This window comes from Gopherus flavomarginatus, chromosome 19 (assembly GCF_025201925.1).
Source record: "Gopherus flavomarginatus isolate rGopFla2 chromosome 19, rGopFla2.mat.asm, whole genome shotgun sequence".
Taxonomy (NCBI): Eukaryota; Metazoa; Chordata; order Testudines; family Testudinidae; genus Gopherus; species Gopherus flavomarginatus.
Window position 1 is genome coordinate 20,796,198 of NC_066635.1, and position 23,020 is coordinate 20,819,217.

Genomic DNA, 23,020 nt, shown 5'->3' on the forward strand with positions numbered 1-23,020 from the left:
CGGGCAGCAGGGAGCCTCTGCTGCCGGGGAAGGGCGCGCGGTGCGAGCCATGAGGCGCTCAGACTGCTGGCTCATCCTGGCGCCCCCGCCCCAGCCTGGGTGTATATAGCGGGGCCAAGGTCAGGCTGGGCACCCCTGAAAGAGGGGCGGCCTTAGGTGCTGCTTGCCCCCAGACCTCTACCCGCCCCGCCCCCCGCTTTTGAGACATATCCCTTTCACCCAACCTGTGTTTGTGCTCTGACCTTTTTAGATCATAATCTCTAGGGGCAAAGGCTGTCTTTGCAGCGCCTAGCAAATCATGGGCACCATTGTAATGCAATAGTAGCTAGATGTACAGCAGTGAAGAAAAGAGGTGAGGTGAAAAGCTACATTTTAAAGTTCCACAGCTCTGGTATAAGCAACGATCAACGAAAATAACCCCAAATGTGTTTTTTTTTTAAGCATGATTTTTTAAGCCATTCTTCGAATGGGTGGACTCATGATATCACAGTGCTTGGGGTTGGAAGTATTGCTATCGTCACCTACCCTACTTGAACCTACATGTTGGGCCCTGGCACAGCACTCTTATCTACCTCAGATGTGCGTTTCAATCAGCAACAAAATTGCTATGAGTGAGAGACTGGCAGTTGTAATATTAGTCCAAACTCTATTGTGAGTCAGGGCACATATAGCTGAAAGAGAGACAAATCTTTCCTGGTATAGCAGACTTTAGAGCTTGCTTTATAATCTCTGTGCCCATAGGGCAAGGAAGTATGACCAGAATACAAGATTTTACAGGTGAATTATTTTTCCATTTAGTCCTTCATCTTCCAAGAGAGATAAGGACAGCTCAGGAATTGCAGGATTTGTCAGAGGCATGAGACTACAGACCAGCAGCTACTTTAATTTGGTTGTGTTTAATTGAGTATAATGTTACAGTTGCCCTCACAGTCTGGGAAGTCCATTTGATCAGGCAGAAATGTTAATTTAACCCCGCCATGATATTGTGAACAGCCAATTACACAGTGAGGACTTGAGGTGACATATTTCCAGGGATCAGGAGTCACAATGGAAAATAAAAGTAGTAGTATGAGAAACCTCTCCTCAGAATAATATCCCAGTCTGGACCCAGAGCCCTAATAGAGCTAATTGTGCTGAAATCTCAACAATGTAGACGTGTAAATTACCATAGGCTTCAAAGTTAACAGCCCCACTGAGATTAATGAGAGCAGCTCATATTTCTTGGTTGTTTTTGTGTCTCTGCATTCTGATGCAGGCAGTGCTGCATGGTGGGGAGTATATTTATATAGTTATATTTGCAAACTGGAGACCGGGAACTTAGGCTGTGGTTCCGCAAGCTGATTCGCGAGGCTCCGCTTAATACTATATTTAAAAAAATGAAAGATCCAGTTTGAAAAATTATGACGCTGCCAGAGAAATGTGGCTAAAATGTACTGCTGCGCCCCACCTCACTTGGCCTCCCGTTCTGTGCACAGAACAGTGTATGTTGTACGTTTACTGTACACCCAGCACTTGAAAGCACGAGGGGCACTTGGCAAGGCGTTCAATGCCTGGTGTGCACCGACCGGGATAATACAGCCACCGCTGGCAGGTGGCGTCTTGTTGCCAGACAGGCGGCTCGCTGTATGTAGTCGGTGCATGTGGCAGCGTGTTGTAGGCATGATGTGCACGTGGCACAAGTTTGTGTAGATGGCGTAGCCTGTAGGGAGCCTCCGACTGCTCCCCTGCCTATCTTGGGGCAGGTTAATCTCCGCAGAAGAGTGGGCTGGACAAAGCTCAGATGAAAGCTCGTGCTGACCCACTTCGCACTTCGGGCCAGGGAGTTGTGGCCCAGGGGAGCCTCCATACCTCCCCCCAACACCCCGCCCTCGGGCAGCTCCTTGGACCCGAGGAGCTGCCACCCCGCAGGAACTGTGTCCTGTGGGGGCCCCCGTCCCTCGCCAGTAACGGTCGCCTCCCTCGACGGTTGGCCAGGGCTCCGCGGTCAGGAGCTGCCAGGTGGGGACTGAGGTATGGGGGGGGGCGTATTGAGAGGGGGTTGGGATGGAGGAGCGAGGCGAAGCGGGGCCTGTAGCGGTCAACGGTTGTGCGGGGTAAGGGGCGGAGGGCGTGGCGGGTGTTGGTGGACCTGAAACCGTGTATTAGGACTGTGGGAGAGGGTGCTGAGTGCGGGCCCACGTGGCGGTGAGGTGCGTGGGGTGTAAGGTAGGGGTGCTGAGTGCGGGCCCACGTGGTGGTGGGGTGTAAGGTAGGGGTGCTGAGTGCGGGTCCACGTGGTGGTGGGGTGTAGGGCGGGGGTGCTGAGTGCGGGGCGCGCGGGGTCGGGGTGTAGGGCGGGGGTGCTGAGTGCGGGGCGCGCGGGGTCGGCGGTGTAGGGCGGGGGTGCTGAGTGCGGGGCGCGCGGGGTCGGGGGTGTAAGGCGGAGGGTGCTGAGTGCGGGGCGCGCGGGGTCGGCGGTGTAGGGCGGGGGTGCTGAGTGCGGGGCGCGCGGGGTCGGGGTGTAAGGCGGAGGGTGCTGAGTGCGGGGCGCGCGGGGTCGGCGCTGTAGGGCTGGGGTGCTGAGTGCGGGGCGCGCGGGGTCGGCGGTGTAGGGCGGGGGTGCTGAGTGCGGGGCGCGCGGGGTCGGGGTGTAAGGCGGAGGGTGCTGAGTGCGGGGCGCGCGGGGTCGGCGGTGTAGGGCGGGGGTGCTGAGTGCGGGGCGCGCGGGGTCGGGGTGTAAGGCGGAGGGTGCTGAGTGCGGGGCGCGCGGGGTCGGCGCTGTAGGGCTGGGGTGCTGAGTGCGGGGCGCGCGGGGTCGGCGGTGTAGGGCGGGGGTGCTAAGTGCGGGGCGCGCGGGGTCGGGATGTAGGGGGGTGCTGAGTGCGGGGCGCGCGGGGTCGGCGGTGTGGGGCGGGGGTGCTGAGTGCGGGGCGCGCGGGGTCGGGCTTTAGGGCGGGGGTGCTGAGTGCGGGGCGCGCGGGATCGGGGTGTAGGGCGGGGGTGCTGAGTGCGGGGCGCGCGGGGTCGGCGGTGTAGGGCGGGGGTGCTGAGTGCTGGGCGCGCGGGGTCGGGTGTGTAGGGCGGGGGTGCTGAGTGCGGGGCGCGCGGGGTCGGCGGTGTAGGGCGGGGGTGCTGAGTGCGGGGCGCGCGGGGTCGGCGGTGTAGGGCGGGGGTGCTGAGTGCGGGGCGCGCGGGGTCGTGGTGTAAGGCGGGGGGTGCTGAGTGCTGGGCGCGCGGGGTCGGGTGTGTAGGGCGGGGGTGCTGAGTGCGGGGCGCGCGGGGTCGGCGGTGTAGGGCTGGGGTGCTGAGTGCGGGGCGCGCGGGGTCGGCGGTGTAGGGCGCGGGTGCTGAGTGCGGGGCGCGCGGGGTCGGCGGTGTAGGGCGGGGGTGCTGAGTGCGGGGCGCGCGGAGTCGGGGGTGTAGGGCGGGGGTGCTGAATGCGGGGCGCGCGGGGTCGGGTGTGTAGGGTGGGGGTGCTGAGTGCGGGGCGCGCGGGGTAGTGGGAATAAGGGGGGGCTGTTGCGTGCGGCCGCGGTGAGTAGGAGATAACGGGGGGAGGAATTGCTGAATACGGTGCAGTTTTGATGCACCGGGTGCAGGGAAGGTACTGAGTGCCCTGTGATTAGAAGGGTTTGGGGGCTCTGTCCGTGAGCAGATGGCACCAGTAACTGGAGTCTGTTTTACTCGCTCTGTACTGTCCTTATCCAGAGCTCTGCGATACAGTAGGTCTGTGCACCTCTCAGGGCTTTAGGCTCATTCCCTTAGATGGACTCTCAGCATGGCTTCAGCGGGGTTCTCTTAAATCCTGTCTCACTTGCATTGTTTACCCCCGCGCACAGCTGAGTCTATGGGGTCCAATAAGCAAAGTCTCTAATGAGTACATTCGAACCTTCTGTGTAGACCATGTGCCCATGTGGTTTTGTTATTATCAGGTGAACTGCAGATGGGCCCATTAGGGGCTCTATCCTTCCCCCCTTTCTTTCTCTATTTCGCGATGAAGAAGCAGTCGTTCAGTAGTGATTATTATATCTATTAAGATATTTTAATCTAAAATAAGTGGATTGTACCGATGCATTTTCTAGCTGTGACCTGGATTCAGTATGATTTATTAGTCTGTTTCTTTGAAACAGGATGGCTCATGCTGTCCCTCTCCCCATACCTTGTCCAGTCCAGCTTGGTACTATCAAAAATGATTCATTGGAAGCTCAACTGCACGAATATGTTAAACAAGGAAACTATGTTAAAGTGAAAAAAATCCTGAAAAAAGGTAAGAGTTGAATTTGGACAAATGTTTGCAAATATCATGCTCGCTTGTATTTTTGACAATGGATGATGCTTTCTTTGTGTTAGGAAATTAGGATGCAATATGAAAAGTTTACTCCATTTTTGTGATTGATGTATAGATTTGGCTGTATAGGAAATGTCATTAGTTATTTATTGCAGCCACAAAACAGATATGAACTGAAAAGTGGTAAGTGGAACAGAAAGTTATGTAGTTGAATATAGAACCAGTAAATAATTAAAATGCTGCGGCTATAATTTTGAAGAATTGTGGAAGTTCCCTTTTGGGAGGAAATGTCTACTTCTGTCAATTGGTTCAAACTCCATATTGGTTCAAACTGAAAAGCATTTAATGTCCAGTTTATTTCTCTGTAATTTTCGGCAGCCTGGTTATACCCTATATGCGAATGCAGATATTTTGCAGATGTTCCAATACTTGACATCTCTTTGTTTTGCAAGTATAAAAAACCCCATTGCTGCTGTATTTTTCTGTCCAAAATCTGACGTTCCTAATCCTGGATGTTTACAGTCGTACCGTATCCAAAGAGTGTACAGCTATTGAAATAGGAAGAGAGTTGCACAGGGGGAAAACAGGGAGTTCATTCACCCCATTACCAGTTTTAGTGGCTTCAGTGAACTTGAGAAACATAACTGTATTAATACCAATGGGAGTGACACGTGTAGAGCCGCCTTAACGGCAAAGCTAGAGAGGCTCGAAAAGCAAACAACCACGTTGATAATATTTGGTCCATTATTGCCAGTGAATTTGGAGTACGGGGTGGTAAGCAGATGGGCCAGTGTTAAGAAAACAGTATCTAATGGGAGGAGAGACTAACAGGGATCTCTGGGGAACAGACGTCATTGCTTTAAGAGCGGATTCCTTACTTTGTACATCTCTTCTGAGGCACCTCAGCACCATCGGCTCTTGCAATGCGTGCTACTTGTGCGTAACTGTTCAGATGCGTCATTTCCACGTAGCCAGTTCCAGTGTGTTAGTCCCGCCTCTATGAGTACGAGCTATGGAAGAAATATCTGATTGGCTGAAGGCGTGTTCCTCTGTTTATTAGGAGAAGTGATTGGTGAAATTCGGGAAGACTTTTATTTGTAACAGAAGCTAAAGAGCGCATTTTAAAAAGCTTCATATGTTAAGTGCGACAGTGAGACATGCATACAGTGTATTGTTTGTCAGGCTCACTGTCTCTGTGATCATAGTGAGATTTGATGTATTAAATTACATACTGTAACCACTAAATATAGGCGCTTTAGACGTTAGACTATAGCCGTGGGAGGTTGTTTTAACACAAAGTGATTGATCTCGCTAACTACGAGGATGAGTTACAGTGCTCTTTCCTGAGTGTAAAGCGAGTAAGCAGTATTGATGCAGCTGTTGTCTGTTGTTGATGATTTTTCTTTCTTCCCTGTGGGGAAGTAGAAGGGAAAGAACACAGACTGAGTAGTTAGTAGTCGGTATAAACTAAATTAAAAAACTTTTTTTTGAAGTTGGTGTTTAACTTTTGTTTCTGATGTGTATATTTAGAGAAGGGATGTAGTGATTGTAACTCATAGTATTACTTCTGTATTGTGGGAGGATGTGGGTGTTTTTCAGTGAATTTTCTAATAGCATGAGAGAAGAAAATGCAGTGTAAAAATACAACAGTTTTTATTTAAACAGTTGCTTAATTGAACCTCTAATTGCTTGAACCTCTACATCCACCTTTTTATGCAGTGTCCCTCTCTTTTGTCCTCCCTCATTCTATGTTAAAGTTATAGGCTCATGGATATTAATTCTGTAAGTTCTCTCTACTTTCCACTTTTTCTTCTTTTCTCCACCCTCTCCCCCGTTTCGAGTAGCCCCTATTTCCACCCCTAATGCTCTGCCAGTTCATTGGTATGCAACTTTCTCGGAGCCTCTCTGAGCCCTTAGTACAGGCCCTAAGGTGGAAGTGGGGGAGGAGAAAAATGGGACCCACAGAACCCCTGGCAGGTAAGGGGATTGTGAGAGCTTGACTTGGGAAGGAGGGAGGAATGGAGGAGAAGAGGCAAATAGGGGTGCACACAGTCTCTACAGTGGTGGAGAGAACAGGGGCCCTGAAATGAAGCAAGGGGATAAGTGGAGGTACACAGAATCCCTAGTCCTATGGAGATTGGAAGAACCTGCATGGGGGGAATGGAGGGTACACAAAGACACCTGGCATGGGGGAACAGAGGGAACACAGAGTCCCTGCCATGGGGAAGTGGGAATGGGGGTGTGAACAGAGCCTTTGGTGTGGGAAGAAGTGTGGGGAACTGGGTATGGGGAGAATAAGGGTACAGAGATACTCTGCTGGTAAGGTATGAGATTGGGGGAATTTCAGGGAGTCCCTATAAAGAGTGGGGTGGGAGAGGGCACATAGGGAGCTTGTGGGAGGGAATTGAGGGATGCTAGGAGCCTCTGGGTTGGGCAATAAACCCTGTACAAAGTGTGCTCCCCCCACTTCTGTGAAGAATGTGGCCATCTGTTGACAAAAAGGCTGTTTGCAAAAGGTACTATCAATTTTCTTTCGTGACCACTTGTTTTAAAAAACGAGTAATTACGACATTAATCAGAGTAGACGGGGATTGGCAAGTAGGGAGGATGTCTTTGCAGGAGAAATGGCCGGCTCTTAGCTAGAGAAGTGCTTTCCAAAGGGATTGCTAGGAGGACGATTTTTACAATGTTTTCTTCCAATCAGGAAGTGAATAGGCGGGATTGCTTTAATACAGCTGCTGTCTGTCGCTGATGCCCGTTGCTTCTTCCCGCTGGAGAAGCGGGAGGAAGACAGCATAGACTGTGGGGTTTGTATTGAATGTAAAAGCTTTAAAATATTACTTTTTAAATTATGCTTTGGGAAGTTTATAATAGCTGGGTTTTGTTTCTAAATCTATATACTACTTAGTTTTTCTATGCGTTGTTGTGAGAGTTTTGTTCACCCATCCTCTTTTTTTTTTTTTTTTTTTTTTTTTTTTTTTTTTTTGTGGTGTGGGATTTTGAAAACCAGTTTAGAAATTAGTGGGAATTGAGTGTCCAGATCACTTGTATGGCTTTGAAAATTCTCCTAAATTCAGCTTTAAACCTTTGCATTTTTCCACTTTTCAGAAGAAAGAGACTGTAGTTAAATACCTGTTATACCTCTACAGATTATTACATAATACTCTCCAGGGAGGCAAACCTATACAGTACTTGACTCTGATATCAGCTCTCTCTAGATTTGATTTAAGAATTTTTGGATAGGCTTAATAACAGTTATTGATATTTAAATTGCTATGAATTATGTGTGCTGCTATTTCAAGAGGAAAAATTGTGGCGATAGACTTGCAAAACTAGAGACTTGCTGTCTTCTGGATACATCGTGCACGACGTTGAGGAATTGTGCTGAGAGGAGCAATTCAACCAAATCCCGCTGCTCTGCCTCCGCTTTGCAACATTTAAATGGTTGAGATTGCACTAGTACGATGTAGCGGCGCCGAGTTTCTAATATGCTGGGGGGCTGCTCCCCCTGGCTCCTCCCAGGCCCCGCCCCCACCCCTTCCCTTTCCCCAATACCCCACTCCCGCATTCAACTCCTCTCCCTCCCTGTCTGCGGGCAGGAGGCGCTGGGGGAGGGAGAGGAGTTGAAGGGGACGGGGCTGCTGGTGGGTACTAATTACCCATCTTTTTTGTTTTTTCCGTGGATGCTCCAGTCTCGAAGCAGCCAGAGTCGATGCCTGCCACCGGTAACGTGAAGTCTTTAGGGCAGACGAACTCGAGAGAAACAGCTGCTGACCATGGTAGATAGAACTGAGCGTCGGGCTCTGCCTGGCAGACAAATAGTCGCTGTACCGTCACGTGGTAGAGAAGAGCCTGTGAGAGGTGTCGCAGTTTCAGGAAGTAACAGCAGGAGGGTTTGATTGGTTGGAAGGAGCTCCACATGCTAATCAGGAGGTGTGTTTCTGTAAATAGCGACATAAACATCTTCTAATGGACAGTGTGCTAAAGCTGTCTCAATTGTGCTTTAATGAAATGGGGACCTGGTTTTAGATTTGTGTCCTTTAGTTCGCTGGGGTGAAACTCATTGTATGAATACGTTCACCGTGGGAAGAAAGCTTGTGCACATTAGCCTGGGTGTGCAGCCGAGCAGGGTGTTGTTAAGACTATACTTTCAGGGATCATTTCTATAGTTTGTAACTAGAGAAGTGTGGTTGAAAGTGTCTGGCCTCACTAACCACGAGGAGGAGTTAAAGTGTTCTCTTCTGAGCGCGAAGCGAGTAGACAGTGTTGCTTTAATGCAGCTGCTGTCTACTATTGATGACCGTTCCTTCTTTCCTTTTGGGAAGCTGGGAGGGAGAGAACACAGACTGAGTGGTTAGTCCTTATAAAACAAGTTCAAAAATAGATTTTTAGTTTTTTTTTCTGTTATATCTATTTGTTTATAGTTTTTACTGGTAGTATGTTTAATGGCAAATCTTAGTTTTGGTAAGATTTGAAAGAGAAGTAAAGGTAGTGTGAAATGGGTGTGTTAAAGGTTTCTTATTCAGTAGTTGCTGAAATAAATTTTAAAATTCCTTTATGCTGCTATATATATGTATATATTTTGTAATCTATTTCAGAATTTAGGTAGGGTTCTGTGTCTGTGTGTTCTGTTCCTTTTCTACTTCTTTCTTCTTCCTTTCCCGTTTTTCTGGAAGCCCCTATTTTTACTTCTACTGTTCTGGCAGAGGGTATGCAGTTTGCTTTTGGCCCCAAGCACATCAGACAATTCACACAGGATATGACAGTTGCTGTCTCCTGTCCGTGTAGGCAGAGGATGGAATGGGAAGAAAAGCAGTTCATAGAGAGCCCCTGCCATTGGGGAGAATGGAGGACCTTGCTACGGGTGGAATCAAACACACAGAACCCCTGCCATGGAGAAAGACTGGCAAACCCTGGAATGGGTGGAGGAGACAATGAAGGGCCTAGGGGGGAAGAGGTTTTACATGAGGGATTTGCATATGTCAACATCTCCTATGCCCCACTGGGTGTTTTCCTTCCCATCTTATTTCTTCTCTTTTCTGTTACTCTCTTTTTTTCTGTCTGAGGTAAATGAAAAATTCACAGCCCTGAGAGACATAGCTGAGCTGACCTAAACCCTTGTACAGTAACTCCTCACTTAAAGTCGTCCTGATTAATGTTTCGTTGTTATGTTGCTGATCAATTAGGGAACATGCTTATTTAAAGCTGTGTAATGCTCCCTCCTAACCTTGTTTGGCAACCACCTGGTGTGTCTACTGCTTGCAGGAAGAGCAGCCCAGTTGCAGCTAGCTGGTGTGGGCTTGGAATCAGGGTGGACTGGCAGCCCCCTATCAGCTCCCCATTCCCCTAAGTTCCTTGTGCAGCAGCTGTCTGCAGTTCAGCTGTGTCCCTCTCCCCCCCATTGCCATGTGCTGCTCCTGCCCTCTGCTTTGGAGCTGCTCCCTGAGACTCCTGCTTGCTGTGCCGGGGGGAGGGAAGGAAGAGGGGGGGCTAATGTCAGGGTGTCCCCCTACCCCCTGCTCCTGCACCCCGCTTACCCCATCTTCCATAGAGCAGGGCTCAGGACGGAGGGAGCTTGCAGCAGCTGGGGTCTCAACAAGCTGATCTAATTAACAAGGTAAGGGAAATGTGCATATCTCCCTCCATTCCTGCTGCCTTGCAGAGTGATTGAGTTAACCCTTGAGGACTCAACCAATTGCTGGTTCATCATTTAGCAGTAAGGGAAATATCCCACCCTCTGACTCCTGTGCCTCAACCAAGCTTCACAATCATCGTCACTGTGTATCAGTATTAAATTGTTTGTTTAAAACTTATACTGTGTGTGTGTGTGGCTGTGTGTGTATATATATAATATAATCTTTTGTCTGGTGAAAAAAATTTCCCTGGAACCTAACCCCCTCATTTACATTAATTCTTATGGGGAAATTGGATTCGCTTAACTTCATTTTGCTTAAAGTCGCATTTTTCAGGAACATAACTACAACATTAAGTGAGGAGTTACTGTATAGACTGCTAGTTGGAAAAGCGAGAGGGCAGAGCGCAGACTGAGTGTTTAGGCTTTGTATACTGAATAAAAGAAGGAGTTTTTTTAGTGTACCAGAAATCTAGTTATGGGGAAGATTAGATATAATAGCTTTATTTAGAAACTTGTATAATGCTTAGGTGCAGATAGTTTAGTTTTCTTTTTGCTGGGGTTGGTTTTGAGTAAATCATTAGTCTGCTTGGTTTCTTTCATAATCTGAAGTGGATTGAGCATCTAAATCCTTCTACTCCTCCCCTCCAAATATGAAGGGTAACAGCCTCAACCTTTTGTCTTATTCTGCTTTGTAGGAGAAAGATACTCTATTTAAATAGTCATGATCCGTTTAGGTTAATTCTTATGCTGAATGGCTGGTAGGAGAGAGTATAAATCATTTGAGACTCTTGCGCCACTCACTGTGTGGCCTGTGCTTTTCTTTGTTTTAAAATTAGACTATCTAGTTTTTATGTAAAATATTTGGGTGGTTTCACTCATATTTATATTGCTATGAATTTCACGTGCTCTTGTCTCACAGCAGACATGGGGAAAAAAGCCTGTGGCAATGGACTTTGCAAAATTATAGACTAGTGATTCTCAATCTGTGGCCCAATCAGCAGCTGCAGCCCATGTGGCATTCTCATGTGGATTCTACTCACATAACACAGAGAAAGTTGCCTGTGCAGCTCTCAATGGTAAATAGGGTCAGACCAGAAGATATCTTCTTTCCAAGTGGGAACTGTGCAGGGAAGAACCTAGTGCAGCTGTGTTGCCACTGTCTACTAGCACTGAAATGGTTCAGAATGCCTTGGTTCAAGTGGCACCAGTTCTAAAAGTAAGGGTGATTCTTTGTATGATCTGTGGTTCTCATACAGGGGTATCCAGTGGTCTTCCAGGGGATACATCAACTCATCTAGATACTTGCCTAGCTTTACAACAGGCTACATAGAAAGCACTAGCAAATTTGTAACAAATTAAAATTCATACATTGATTTGTTTATACTGTTCTCTATACTATACACTGAAATATAAGTACAATACGTATATTCCAAGTGATTTATTTTTATAAATATTACATCTGATTTTGTAAGCAAGTAGTTTTTAAGTGAGGTAAAACTTGGGGGTATGCAAGAGAAATCAGACTCCTGAAAGGGGTACAGGTGTCTGTAAAGGTTGAGAGCCACTGATTTAGTGCAGGTACCACTGGTAACATGGAATCCTGAAAAAAACTTCTAGTGCAGATGAATCTGAGAGCAAGCCAGAGAGAAACAGCTGCGGAGCATGCTAGAAAGGGCTGACCTGTCCGCATTGTCTGTGCTGACAAGCTGTCATGTGGTACAGAGGAGCCTGTGAGAGGTGTCGCAGGTTCAGGAAGTAAAAGCAAGAGGGTTTGATTGGTTGGAAGGAGCTCCGCATGCTAATCAGGAGGTGTGTGTCTGTAAATAGCGACATAAACATATTCTAATGGACAGTGTTCTAAAGCTGTCTCAATTGTGCTTTAATGAAATGGGGACCTGGTTTTAGATTTGTGTCCTTTAGTTCGCTGGGGGTGAAACTCATTGTATGAATACGTTCACCGTGGGAAGAAAGCTTGTGCACATTAGCCTGGGTGTGCAGCCGAGCAGGGTGTTGTTAAGACTATACTTTCAGGGATCATTTCTATAGTTTGTAACTAGAGAAGTGTGGTTGAAAGTGTCTGGCCTCACTAACCACGAGGAGGAGTTAAAGTGTTCTCTTCTGAGCGCGAAGCGAGTAGACAGTGTTGCTTTAATGCAGCTGCTGTCTACTATTGATGACCGTTCCTTCTTTCCTTTTGGGAAGCTGGGAGGGAGAGAACACAGACTGAGTGGTTAGTCCTTATAAAACAAGTTCAAAAATAGATTTTTAGTTTTTTTTTCTGTTATATCTATTTGTTTATAGTTTTTACTGGTAGTATGTTTAATGGCAAATCTTAGTTTTGGTAAGATTTGAAAGAGAAGTAATGTGATGTGCAAAATGGTGTTTTAAAGGTTTTTTATTTGCTAGTTACTAGAAAAAATTCTAAAATTATTTGTTTCAGAGTGTAGGTAGAAGCCTGTTTCTGCAAGTTCTCTTCTTTTTCTCTCTTAGAATCATAGAATCAAGTGTGGACGGCCACATGCAAGTAATTTAATGACTATGCTGGCTGTATGTTGGATGGTATCAGAGGGTAGCCGTGTTAGTCTGGATCTGTAAAAGCAGCAAAGAATCCTGTGGCACCTTATAGACTAACAGACGTTTTGGAGCATGAGCTTTCGTGGGTGAATACCCACTTCCTCAGATGCATGTAATGGAAATATCCAGGGGCAGGTATATATATGTGTGCTAGCAAGCAAGCTAGAGATAACGAGGTCAGTTCAATCAGGGAGGATGAGGCCCTGTTCTAGCAGTTGAGGTGTGAAAACCAAGAGAGGAGAAACTGGTTCTGTAATTGGCAAGCCATTCACAGTCTTTGTTCAATCCTGAGGTGATGGTGTCAAATTTGCAGATGAACTGAAGCTCATGTTGTTCATGTATGTTGGATGGGACCTTAGGAAGTAATCTAGTCCAACCTCCTGCTCAAAGCAAGACCAGTCCCTGGACAGATCTTTGCCCCAGATCCCTAAATGTCCCCCAGGATTGAATTCACAACCCCGGGTTTAGCAGGCCACTGCTGGGAAACTCTGGAATGGGTGGAGGAGACAATGAAGGGCATGAGGGGGGTATGGGGGATCCTGGGAAGGGGGCCACACTGAAATCTTAGCATAGAGGGTATGGTGGGAAAGGGACACAGAACCCCTGACAAGGAAAGGGACTGGGGAACCTGGTTTAGGATATTGTGATAACTGGGCCTACAAATTTACCCTACAAATTTACCCTATCTGTGAACTTAACTGAAAAGTGAGTGAAAAATTAATAATGTGTCACAATAACCTATAGCAAGAAATGTTGATGGGAAAAGTTGCAAAATGCAGACAAACTGAATTAATCCAAACAAAAAGGCCTACTGATGTAATTGACTTGGTTAAGATCATGGCTGGTAAAAAAGATAGTATGAGATTGAAAATTAACTAACCCAAACTGTTGTGTTGGAAATTAGGCCTAACTGGTAGACAAAATGATGAGGGGATGGGCTTTTCCATACATCATTCCCTTTTTGGGGTCCTTAAAGAAAGAGACTTTGGGGAGAAAAATTACCTACTGGAGTAAGATTCATCATCATCTGCTACCCCCCATCTCCTGGGACCCCAAACCTTTTTCATCCCAGCCTTGAAAGATGTCCTGACCACATTGGGTCGGGCCAGAAAGAGCCAGCTTTGGCTGAATCCTAAACACCACCACAGTACATGGTTAGATTGATGTAAGCTGCCTTGCATTGACCTAGCTGTGGAAGCATCTTCACTTAAATTGGCTCTTGCTGACATAAGTGCCTCTCTGTGCAGTGGTTAGAGTCACGGTCCATGTAACTAGGTCGACACAATGTCAGTGTAAACACTGAGTTCCTTACCTCGACTGTTAGTGGCTTTGAAGAGCTGTCCACAGTGCCTCACACTGACAATACAATCGAGACAAGCACTCCTGGTGAGAATGCGCATCGCTGATGCAATGAGCCAAGTGTGGACGGACACATGCTAGTAATTTAATGACTATGCTGGCTGTATGCCAACGTAAATTAGGTCGACATAATTGTGTAGGGTAGACATATGTCAACATCTTCCTCACCCCTGGGATGTTTTCCTTCCCCAGCTTATTTCTTCTCTTTTCTATATTACTCTCTTTTTTTCTGTCTGAGGTAAATGAAAAATCCACAGCTCTGACCTAAACCCCGGTATAGACTGTGCTAGGCTGGAGAAGTGGGAGGGGAGGACACAGACTGAGAGTGGTTAGGATGTGTATACTGAATAAAAGAAGGAGGTTTTTTAGTGTTTCTGAAATCCTGTTATGGGGAAGCTTAGATATAATAGCTTTATTTAGAAGTTGTGTAACGCTTAGGTGCGGGTAGTTGTTTTTTTTTTTTGCTGGGGTAGGTTTTGAGTAAATCATTAGTCTGCTTGGTTTCTTTCATAATCTTAAATGGATTGAACATCTAAATCCTTCTTCTCCCTCCCCCCTCTGTGAAGGGGAACAGCCTCAACCTTTTGTCTTATTATGCTTTGTAGGAGAAAGATACTCATTTAAATAGTCATGAACCATTTAGGTTAATTCTTATGCTGAATGGCGGGTAGGAGAGGGTATAAATCATTTGAGCCGCTTGCGCCACTCCCTGTGTGGCCTGTGCTTTTCTTTGTTTTAAAATGAGACTATCTAGTTTTGATGTAAATATATTTGGGTGGTTTCACTCATATTTATATTGCTATGAATTTCATGTGCTCCTGCCTCACAGAAGACATGGGAAAAAAAGGCTATGGCAGTGGACTTTGCAAACCTATTCTAGTGGTTCTCAACCTGTGTCAGGGTTCCTTCCCCACTCTGAACTCTGAGGTACAGATGTGGGGACTCACATGAAAGACCCTTAAGATTATTTTTACCAGCTTAGATTAAAAACTTTCCCAAGGCACAAATTCCACCTTGCCTTGAACAGTATGCTTCCTCCACCAAGTGATTTAGACAAAGAATCGGGAAAAGGACCACTTGGAGTCCTATTCCCCCAAAATATTCCCCCAAGCCCTGCACCCCCTTTCCTGGGGGAAGGCTTGAGAATAATATCTTTACCAATTGGTGCAGGTGAACACAGACCCAAATCCTTAGATCTTAAGAACAACAAAAATCAATTGGGTTCTTAAAAGAAGAATTTTAATTAAGGAAAAGGTAAAAGAATCACCTCTGTAAAATCAGGATGGTAAGTACTTTACAGAATAACAGAATAACAAAAGATTCAAAAACAGGGAGTATTTCCCCTCTAGGCAAAACTTTACAGTTACAAAAAACAGGATAAACTTCCCTCTTAGCACAGGGAAAATTCACAAGCTAAAACAAAAGATAACCTAACGTATTTCTTTGCTATTACTTACTATTTCTGCAATATTAGATGCTTAGCTTATATATGGCTTAGGGAGATGTATTTTCCCTGCCCTGGATCCTTGTTGACTTTGTGAGACTCAGACAGAAAACCTTCCCCCACAGGTCTAAAAGTATCTTCTCCCCTTATTGGTACTTTTGGTCAGGTGCCACCCAGCTTATCTGAGTTTCTTAACCCTTTACAGGGTAAAGAGGGATTTTATGCTACCCTTACCTGTATTTTTATGACAACCTGTGGCCCATGTGCTGCTTGCAGCCCAGTCAGCGTACTGCTGTGGCCCATGTGTCATCCTCAGGACCATACAGGTAGTACACCTCTATCCTGATATAACACTGTCCTTGGGAGCCAAAAAATATTACCGTGTTATAGGCGAAACCGCGTTATATTGAACTTGCTTTGATCTGCTGGAGTGCACAGCCTCGCCTGCCCGGAGCGCTACTTTACCACATTATATCCGAATTCATGTTATATCGGTCGCATTTTATCGGGGTTGAGGTGTATATATATTTGGTGGATATGGCTCACATAACACAGAGAGAGCTGCCTGTGCGGCCCACAGTGGTAAATAAGTTCAGAACCAGAAGATATCTTCTTTCCAAGCGGGGATTTTGCAGGGAGGAACAACAGACCTAGTGCAGCTGTGTTGTTTCTGTCTACTAGCACTGAAATGGTTCAGAATGCCTAGGTTCAAGTGGCACCAGTTCTAAGAGTGAGGGTGATTTAGTGCAGTGGTTCTCAACCAGGGATATGCGCAGCCCTGCGGGTGTGCAGTGGTCTTCCAGGGGGTACATCAACTCATCTAGATGTTTGCCTAGTCTTACAATAGGCTACATAGAAAGCACTAGTGAAGTTGTATCAAATTAAAATTCATACAATTACTTGTTTATACTGAACATAAGAATGGCCATACTGGGTCAAACCAAATGTCCATCTAGTCCAGTATCCTGTCTTCTGACAGTGGCCACTGCCAGGTGCCCCAGAGAGAATGAACAGAACAGGTAATCATCAATTGATCCTCTGTTGCCCATTCCCAGCTTCTGGCAAACAGAGGCTAGGGACACCATCCCTGTCCATCCTGGCTAATAGCCATTGATAAACTTCTCCTCCATGAATTTATCTAATTGTTTTTTGAACTCTGTTATAGTCTTGGCCTTCACAACATCCTCTGGCAAGGAGTTCCACAGGTTGGCTGTGCCTTGTGTGAAAAAATACTTCCTTTTGTTTGTTTTAAACCTGCTGCCTATTAATTTCATTTGGTGACCCCTAGTTCTTGTGTTATGAGAAGGAATAAATAACACTTCCTTATTTACTTTCTCCACAGCAGTCATGATTTTATAGACCTCTATCATATCCCCCCTTAGTCGTCTTTTTTTCCAAGCTGAAAAGTACCTAATTAATCTCTACGCATGTGGCAGATGCTCCATACCCCTAATAATTTTTTTTGCCCATTTCTGAACCTTTTCCAGTTCCAATATATCTTTTTTGAGATGAGGTGACCACATCTGCACGTAGTATTCAAGATGTGGGAGTACCATGGATTTATATAGAGGTAATATGATATTTTCTGTCTTAATCCCTTTCTTAATGATTCCCAAGATTCTATTAGCTTTTTTGACTGCCGCTGTACATCAGAGAACTATCCACAATGACTCCAAAATCTTTCTTGAATGGTAACAGCTAATTTTGACCCCATCATTTTATACCTATAGTTGGGTTGATGTTTTCCAATATGCATTACTTTGCATTTATCAACATTGAATTTCATCTGCCATTTTGTTACCCAGTCATCCAGTTTTGAGAGATCCTTTTATAGCTCTTCATAGTCTGCCTGGGACTTAACTATCTTGAGTAGTTTTGTATGATCTGCAAATTTTGCCACATCACTCTTTACCCCTTTTTCCAGATCATTTATGAATATGTTGAATAGGACTGGACCCAGTACAGACCCCTTGGGAACACCATATTTACCTTTCTCCATTCTGAAAACTGACTATTTATTCTTTCCCTTTGTTTCCTATCTTTTAACCAGTTACCAATCCATGAGAGGACCTTCCCTCTTATCCCATGACCTCTTACTTTGCTTAAGAGCCTTTGGTGAGTGACCTTTTCAAAGGCTTTCTGAAAATCTAAATACACTATATTCTCTGGATCCCCCTTGTCCACATGCTTGTTGACCCCCTCAAACAATTATAGTAGATTGTTGAGGCATGATTTCCCTTTACAAAAACCATGTTGACTATTCCCCTAACAAATTATGTTCATCTGTGTGTCTGACCAGTTTTCCCGGTACTGAAGTCAGGCTTACTGGCCTGTAATTGCCGGGGTCACCTCTGGAGCCCTTTTTAAAAATTGGTATCACCTTAGCTATCCTCCAGTCATTTGGTACAGAAGCTGATTTAAATGCTAGGTTACAGACTACAGTTAGTAGTCCTGCAATTTCACATTTGAGTTCCTTCAGAACTCTTGGGTGAATACCATCTGGTCCTGGTGACTTATTACTGTTTAGTTTATCAATTTGTTCCAAAACCTCCTCTAATGACACCTTAATCTTGGACAGTTCCTCAGATTTGTCACCTAAAAAGAATGGCTCAGGTTTGGGAATCTCCCTCACATCCTCAACCATGAAGACCGATGCAAAGAATTCATTTAGTTTCTCTGCAATGGCCTTGTCGTCCTTGAATGCTCCTTTAGCAACTTGATTGTCTGGTGGCCCCACTGGTTGTTTAGCAAGCTTTCTGCTTCTGATGTACTTAACTTCTGATGTACTTTTTGCTAGTACGTTTTGAGTCTTTGGCTAGCTGTTCTTCAAATTCTTTTTTGGCCTTCCTAAATATATTTTTACACTTCATTTGCCAGAGTTTATGCTCCTTTCTGTTTTCCTCACTGGGATTTAACTTTCACTTTTTAAAGGATACCTTTTTGCCTCTCACTGCTTCTTTTATTTTGTTATTTAGCCATGGTGGCTCTTTTTTGGTTCTTTTACTATGTTTTTTAATTTGGGGTATACATTTAAGTTGAGCCTGTATTATGGCATCTTTAAAAAGTTTCTGTGTAGTTTGCAGGGATTTTATTTTTGGTGCTGTACCTTTTAATTTCTGTTCAACTAACCTCCTCATTTTTGTGTAGTTACTCTTTCTGAAATTAAATGCTACAGTGTTGGGCCATTGCGGTGTTTTCCCTGCTACAGGGATATTAAATTTAATTATATTGGTCACTATTAGTAAGCGGTCCAGCTATATTAACCTCTTGGACCTGATCCTGTGTCCTATTTAGGATTAAATCAAGAATTGCCTCTCCCTTTGTGGGTTCCAGGACTAGCTGCTCTAAGAAGCAGTCATTTAAGATATCAAGAAACTTTATCTCTGCATTCTGTCCTGAGGTGATATGTAATCCAGTCAGTATGGGGATAGTTGAAATTCCCCATTATTATTGAGTTTTTAATTTTAACAGTCTCTCTAATCTCCCTGAGCATTTCACAATTATTATCACCATTCTGCTCAGGTGGTCGGTAATATATTCCTACTACTATATTCTTATTATTCGTGCTGAGTTGAGACACTTCTGTACTATGTTTGATTTTGTAAGCAAATAGTTTTTAAGTTAGGTGAAACTTGGAGGTATGCAAGAGAAATCAGACTTCTGAAAGGGGTACAGGTGTCTGTAAAGCTGGGAGCCACTGATTTAGTGCAGTACCACCAGTAACATGCAGGACCAGATGAATTTTTTGTGAGCCCAGTGCCAAACATTTTTGTGGGCCCCCATGGGGCAAAGTGCAGGGGGGCGGGATGGTCAGTCTCCAGAGTGAAGGGCAGGCTGGGGGCATTGAGGCACAGCTGGCAGGAGCATCCCCACTCTGGGCAGCCCAGCAGCAAGGCAGGGTTTACAAACCTGCAGCTGCCAAACGCACGCTGGCCTGCCCAGCCCAGCCCTGTGCTGCCAGCTTGCCCCTTCCCCTTGAGGGTGGGCCCGCACCACACCGCCCCCCCTACCTTGTGCCCCACCCTTATGTCCAGTGTCCCCTCGTCCAGAGACCTCCACCACAGATCGCTATACCTAGCCCCCACCTATCCCAGAGATTTCTCCCACTGGCCTCCCACCACAATTGCACAGCACCGTGCACACCACACCGCTTGGCCAGTGCCCCCTGCCCATAGACCTCACTGCCCACCACCTTCCTCACAGTCCTACCATCACAGCTGGGGGTAAGAGAGTTCTCTGTGGGGCAATCTGGGTGTGGGTGGCTCAGTGGGAGATCTGGATGCACAGAAGCTCATTGGGGAGGTCTAGGTGCAGGGGCAACGGGACTCTGCAGGGGATGCAGATGAAGGTGTTTAGGGCTCAGCAGGGTGGGGGTGTCTAGGTGCAGGGGAGGTGGGGTTCATTTGGGTGGGAGTCCAGCTGCAGGTGGTTGGGGCTTAGTGGGGAGGGTGTGGGGCAGGGCTCATTGGGTGGTACAAATGCAGGGACTTTGGGGCTTATCAGGGTGAGGGTTCGATGGGCCTGCTTAACAGGGGAGTCCCAGCATCTGCCAATGGGATGCTGCATGCTGGACTCCAGCTGCCCGCCCCCCGCCCCAACTTCCCCCATCCCCTCCTCATCCCATCCCCTTTCTTCCCCCTCCCGCACGGCTCTGCTTCCCCATCCCATGCCCCTTCCCCACTGCCTCCCCACCGCCTTCATCCCCAATGCCTCTTTCCCCTGCCCCCGCTTCCCCGGGCCTATCCCTTTCTCTTCCCCATCCCATGCCCCTTCCTCACCGCTCCATCTCCCACGCAGGCTTGGGGGGCATAGGGGGAACCGCCCCCCAGCACGAGCTGGCAGAGTGGAGCGGGTTGGGGCCCGGTGGCTCCACTTCCTGCCACCCGCTGATTGCAGAGCGGCCGACCCAGCACTCATGGGGTGGTGGGAAGTGGAGTGACCCGGCCCCAGCCCGCTCCGCTCTGCTCCCCTGGCTCCCACAGTTTGGGGCGGGGGGGGGACTGCCCCCCAGTATTCACCGATAACTTGTCTGGGAGCCGGTGGAGCGGAGCAGGTTGGGGCCAGGTCGCTCCACTTCCCCGCGCCCCGTGAGTGCAGGGCGGGCTGGACACCTACTGCAGTCCCCCAGGAGTAGTTCAGGGGAGGGTGTTTGGGGGGCGTAGGGGCGGGGGCAGCTTTCCTTGCCAGCTCAGCCGGCTGGGGGATCGGGCTGGCCATGGTTAACCCACTGGTAACATGCAACCCTACAAAAGCTTTTAGTGCCGATGAATCTGAGAGCAAGCCAGAGAAACAGCTGCGGAGCATGCTAGAAAGGGCTGACCTGTCCGCATTGTCTGTGCTGACAAGCTGTCATGTGGTACAGAGGAGCCTGTGAGAGGTGTCGCAGGTTCAGGAAGTAAAAGCAAGAGGGTTTGATTGGTTGGAAGGAGCTCCGCATGCTAATCAGGAGGTGTGTGTCTGTAAATAGCGACATAAACATCTTCTAATGGACAGTGTGCTAAAGCTGTCTCAATTGTGCTTTAATGAAATGGGGACCTGGTTTTAGATTTGTGTCCTTTAGTTCGCTGGGGTGAAACTCATTGTATGAATACGTTCACCGTGGGAAGAAAGCTTGTGCACATTAGCCTGGGTGTGCAGCCGAGCAGGGTGTTGTTAAGACTATACTTTCAGGGATCATTTCTATAGTTTGTAACTAGAGAAGTGTGGTTGAAAGTGTCTGGCCTCACTAACCACGAGGAGGAGTTAAAGTGTTCTCTTCTGAGCGCGAAGCGAGTAGACAGTGTTGCTTTAATGCAGCTGCTGTCTACTATTGATGACCGTTCCTTCTTTCCTTTTGGGAAGCTGGGAGGGAGAGAACACAGACTGAGTGGTTAGCTCTCTTATGTTGTCCTGAAAAAAGTTTTATTTTTTGATGTATTACTGTTGCTCTTTGGGGTAAGTAGCCTACTTGGCTTGAAATGCTCTAAAACAAAAAACTGTTTGTTTGTGTGTTTAAGATGTATTTATATAATATGTAGAAGTTAGTGTAACATAATTTTTATATGTTGTATTTGTAATTGAAATGATCTATAAGATAATATTTGCAGTGTTCTAGCTCTATTAGTCCTAGGGTATGAGAGACAAGGTGGGTGATCTTGGCTTTATGAGCTAAGATGTGAAAAATCTCTCTCTTACTGGACACACTTCAGTGGGTGAAAGAGAAGCTTCAGGTCTGAGAAAAGTGCTTAGACTGTCACAGCTAAATACAAGGTGGCACAGTTGTTTAGCAAGGAGTTAATGCTCATTGTAAGAGACACAGGAATGCACAGGACATTTCATTAGGGTGTGCACCCAGTGAGCCCTGCCCCTGCCGTGCCCTAGCCCTGCCCAATCCACTCCCTCCTACTTCCCACCCCCTTACTGCCCCCCTCAAATCCCCCCTGCTCCTTGTCCCCTGACTACCCCTTCCTGGGACCCCTGCTTCTAACTGCACTCCAGGACCCCACCCCCTATCTAAGCCTACCTGCTCATTGTCCCTGGACTGCCCCCTACCCCCTACCTGTCCCCTGACTGCCCCAATCCTTATCCACACCCCCACCCCTAGCCTGACCTCCTGGGACTCCCATGCCTATCCAACGGCTTCTTGACCCCCAAAATTCCTGACACATCCAACTCCCTCCCCCACTCCTTGCCTGTCCCAACCTCTCTCCGCACCCCTGCCTCCTGATGGGCCCTCCCCCCCCCAGAACTCCCAACTCATCCACCCCCCCAGCTCCTTGTCCCCTGACCACGCCCTCCAGAGACCCCCCACCCTAACTGGCCCTCCAGAACCCTCCTTGCTCCGTGTCCCCTGACTTCCCTGACCCCTATCCACCCCCTACCCTCTAACAGACCCTGGAACTTCCATGCCCCATCCAACCTCTCCTGCTCCCTGACTGCCCCCTCCAGACCCCCCAAGATCCCACCGCTATCCAACCCACCCTGCTCCCTGTCCCCTGACTACCCCCACCCCTTATCCAACCCTCCCTCCCCGAACCCGGACCCAGACTCCTTACCATGAGGCTCCTAGCAGCATGTTCTGCTCCGCGCAGAGCCAGACACACTGCCCCGCCGGAGCAAGCAGTCCCACCCCTCAGAATGCTGCGCGCGCGGCGGCATGGCTCCGGATGAGCAGGGCGCGTGTCTGCCTCCCCACAGAGCCAAACACTGCCCCGTGGGAGCGCGCAGCCCCGACCCCCAGAACACTGCTCACACAGTGGTATGGCTCTAGGGGAGGGGGGAAGGCAGGAGAGGGGCCAGCGGCTTGCTGTGCTCGGCCAGGCGCTCCGCGCTGGGAGAGTGGGGCCATTTTCCCACCCTTGCATTAGGATGTGCCTGGGCACACCCGGCACACCCCGTGGGCATGCCTATGGTAAGAGACCATTCAAGGTGAAGTGGTCAACACCTCTGCAATCATAGGATAAAGGTTGGTTAGTGGATTATAGATTGTTATAATGAGCCATAAATCCAGAGTCTCTATTGAGTCCATGATTTTTAGTCTCTAACAAAGTTATGAATTTAAACTCCCAGGCTTGTCTTTTGCAGCTAGTACGCCAGTTTTCTTTCACCACAAGAACTGAGGGGTCAGATATTGAGTGGTCATTTTTTGCAAAGTTGTTTGCTACTGGTGGTATGGTGTTTTTGTCTTTCATAATTTTTCTTTGTGAGTGAATTCAAGAGCATAGTGATTGTCTCACTTCACCCACATAGTTGTTACTGAGGA

General features: G+C 47.4%; 1 protein-coding gene, 3 non-coding genes and 1 pseudogene across 4 annotated transcripts in view; all 5 read left to right on the forward strand.

Moving 5' to 3' along the window:
- Positions 1 to 1,923: 1,923 nt before the first annotated feature.
- Positions 1,924 to 23,020, forward strand: part of TEX14 (testis expressed 14, intercellular bridge forming factor) — a 79,400-nt gene continuing 58,303 nt past the window's right edge. Inside the window, exons 1-2 of the mRNA XM_050928764.1 lie at positions 1,924 to 2,010; positions 4,110 to 4,246. Coding sequence (XP_050784721.1) covers positions 4,111 to 4,246 — 136 coding nt within the window. The 5' untranslated portion in view covers positions 1,924 to 2,010; position 4,110. The remainder of the gene's footprint in view (positions 2,011 to 4,109; positions 4,247 to 23,020) is intronic.
- Positions 5,541 to 5,718, forward strand: LOC127037710 (uncharacterized; annotated as a pseudogene).
- On the forward strand, positions 8,406 to 8,622 carry LOC127037697 (small nucleolar RNA U3). The gene has a single exon (XR_007770439.1). It is a non-coding gene; the product is annotated as a small nucleolar RNA U3 (small nucleolar RNA).
- Positions 11,918 to 12,134, forward strand: LOC127037708 (small nucleolar RNA U3). The gene has a single exon (XR_007770449.1). It is a non-coding gene; the product is annotated as a small nucleolar RNA U3 (small nucleolar RNA).
- LOC127037709 (small nucleolar RNA U3) lies at positions 20,934 to 21,150 on the forward strand. Its single transcript, XR_007770450.1, has one exon. It is a non-coding gene; the product is annotated as a small nucleolar RNA U3 (small nucleolar RNA).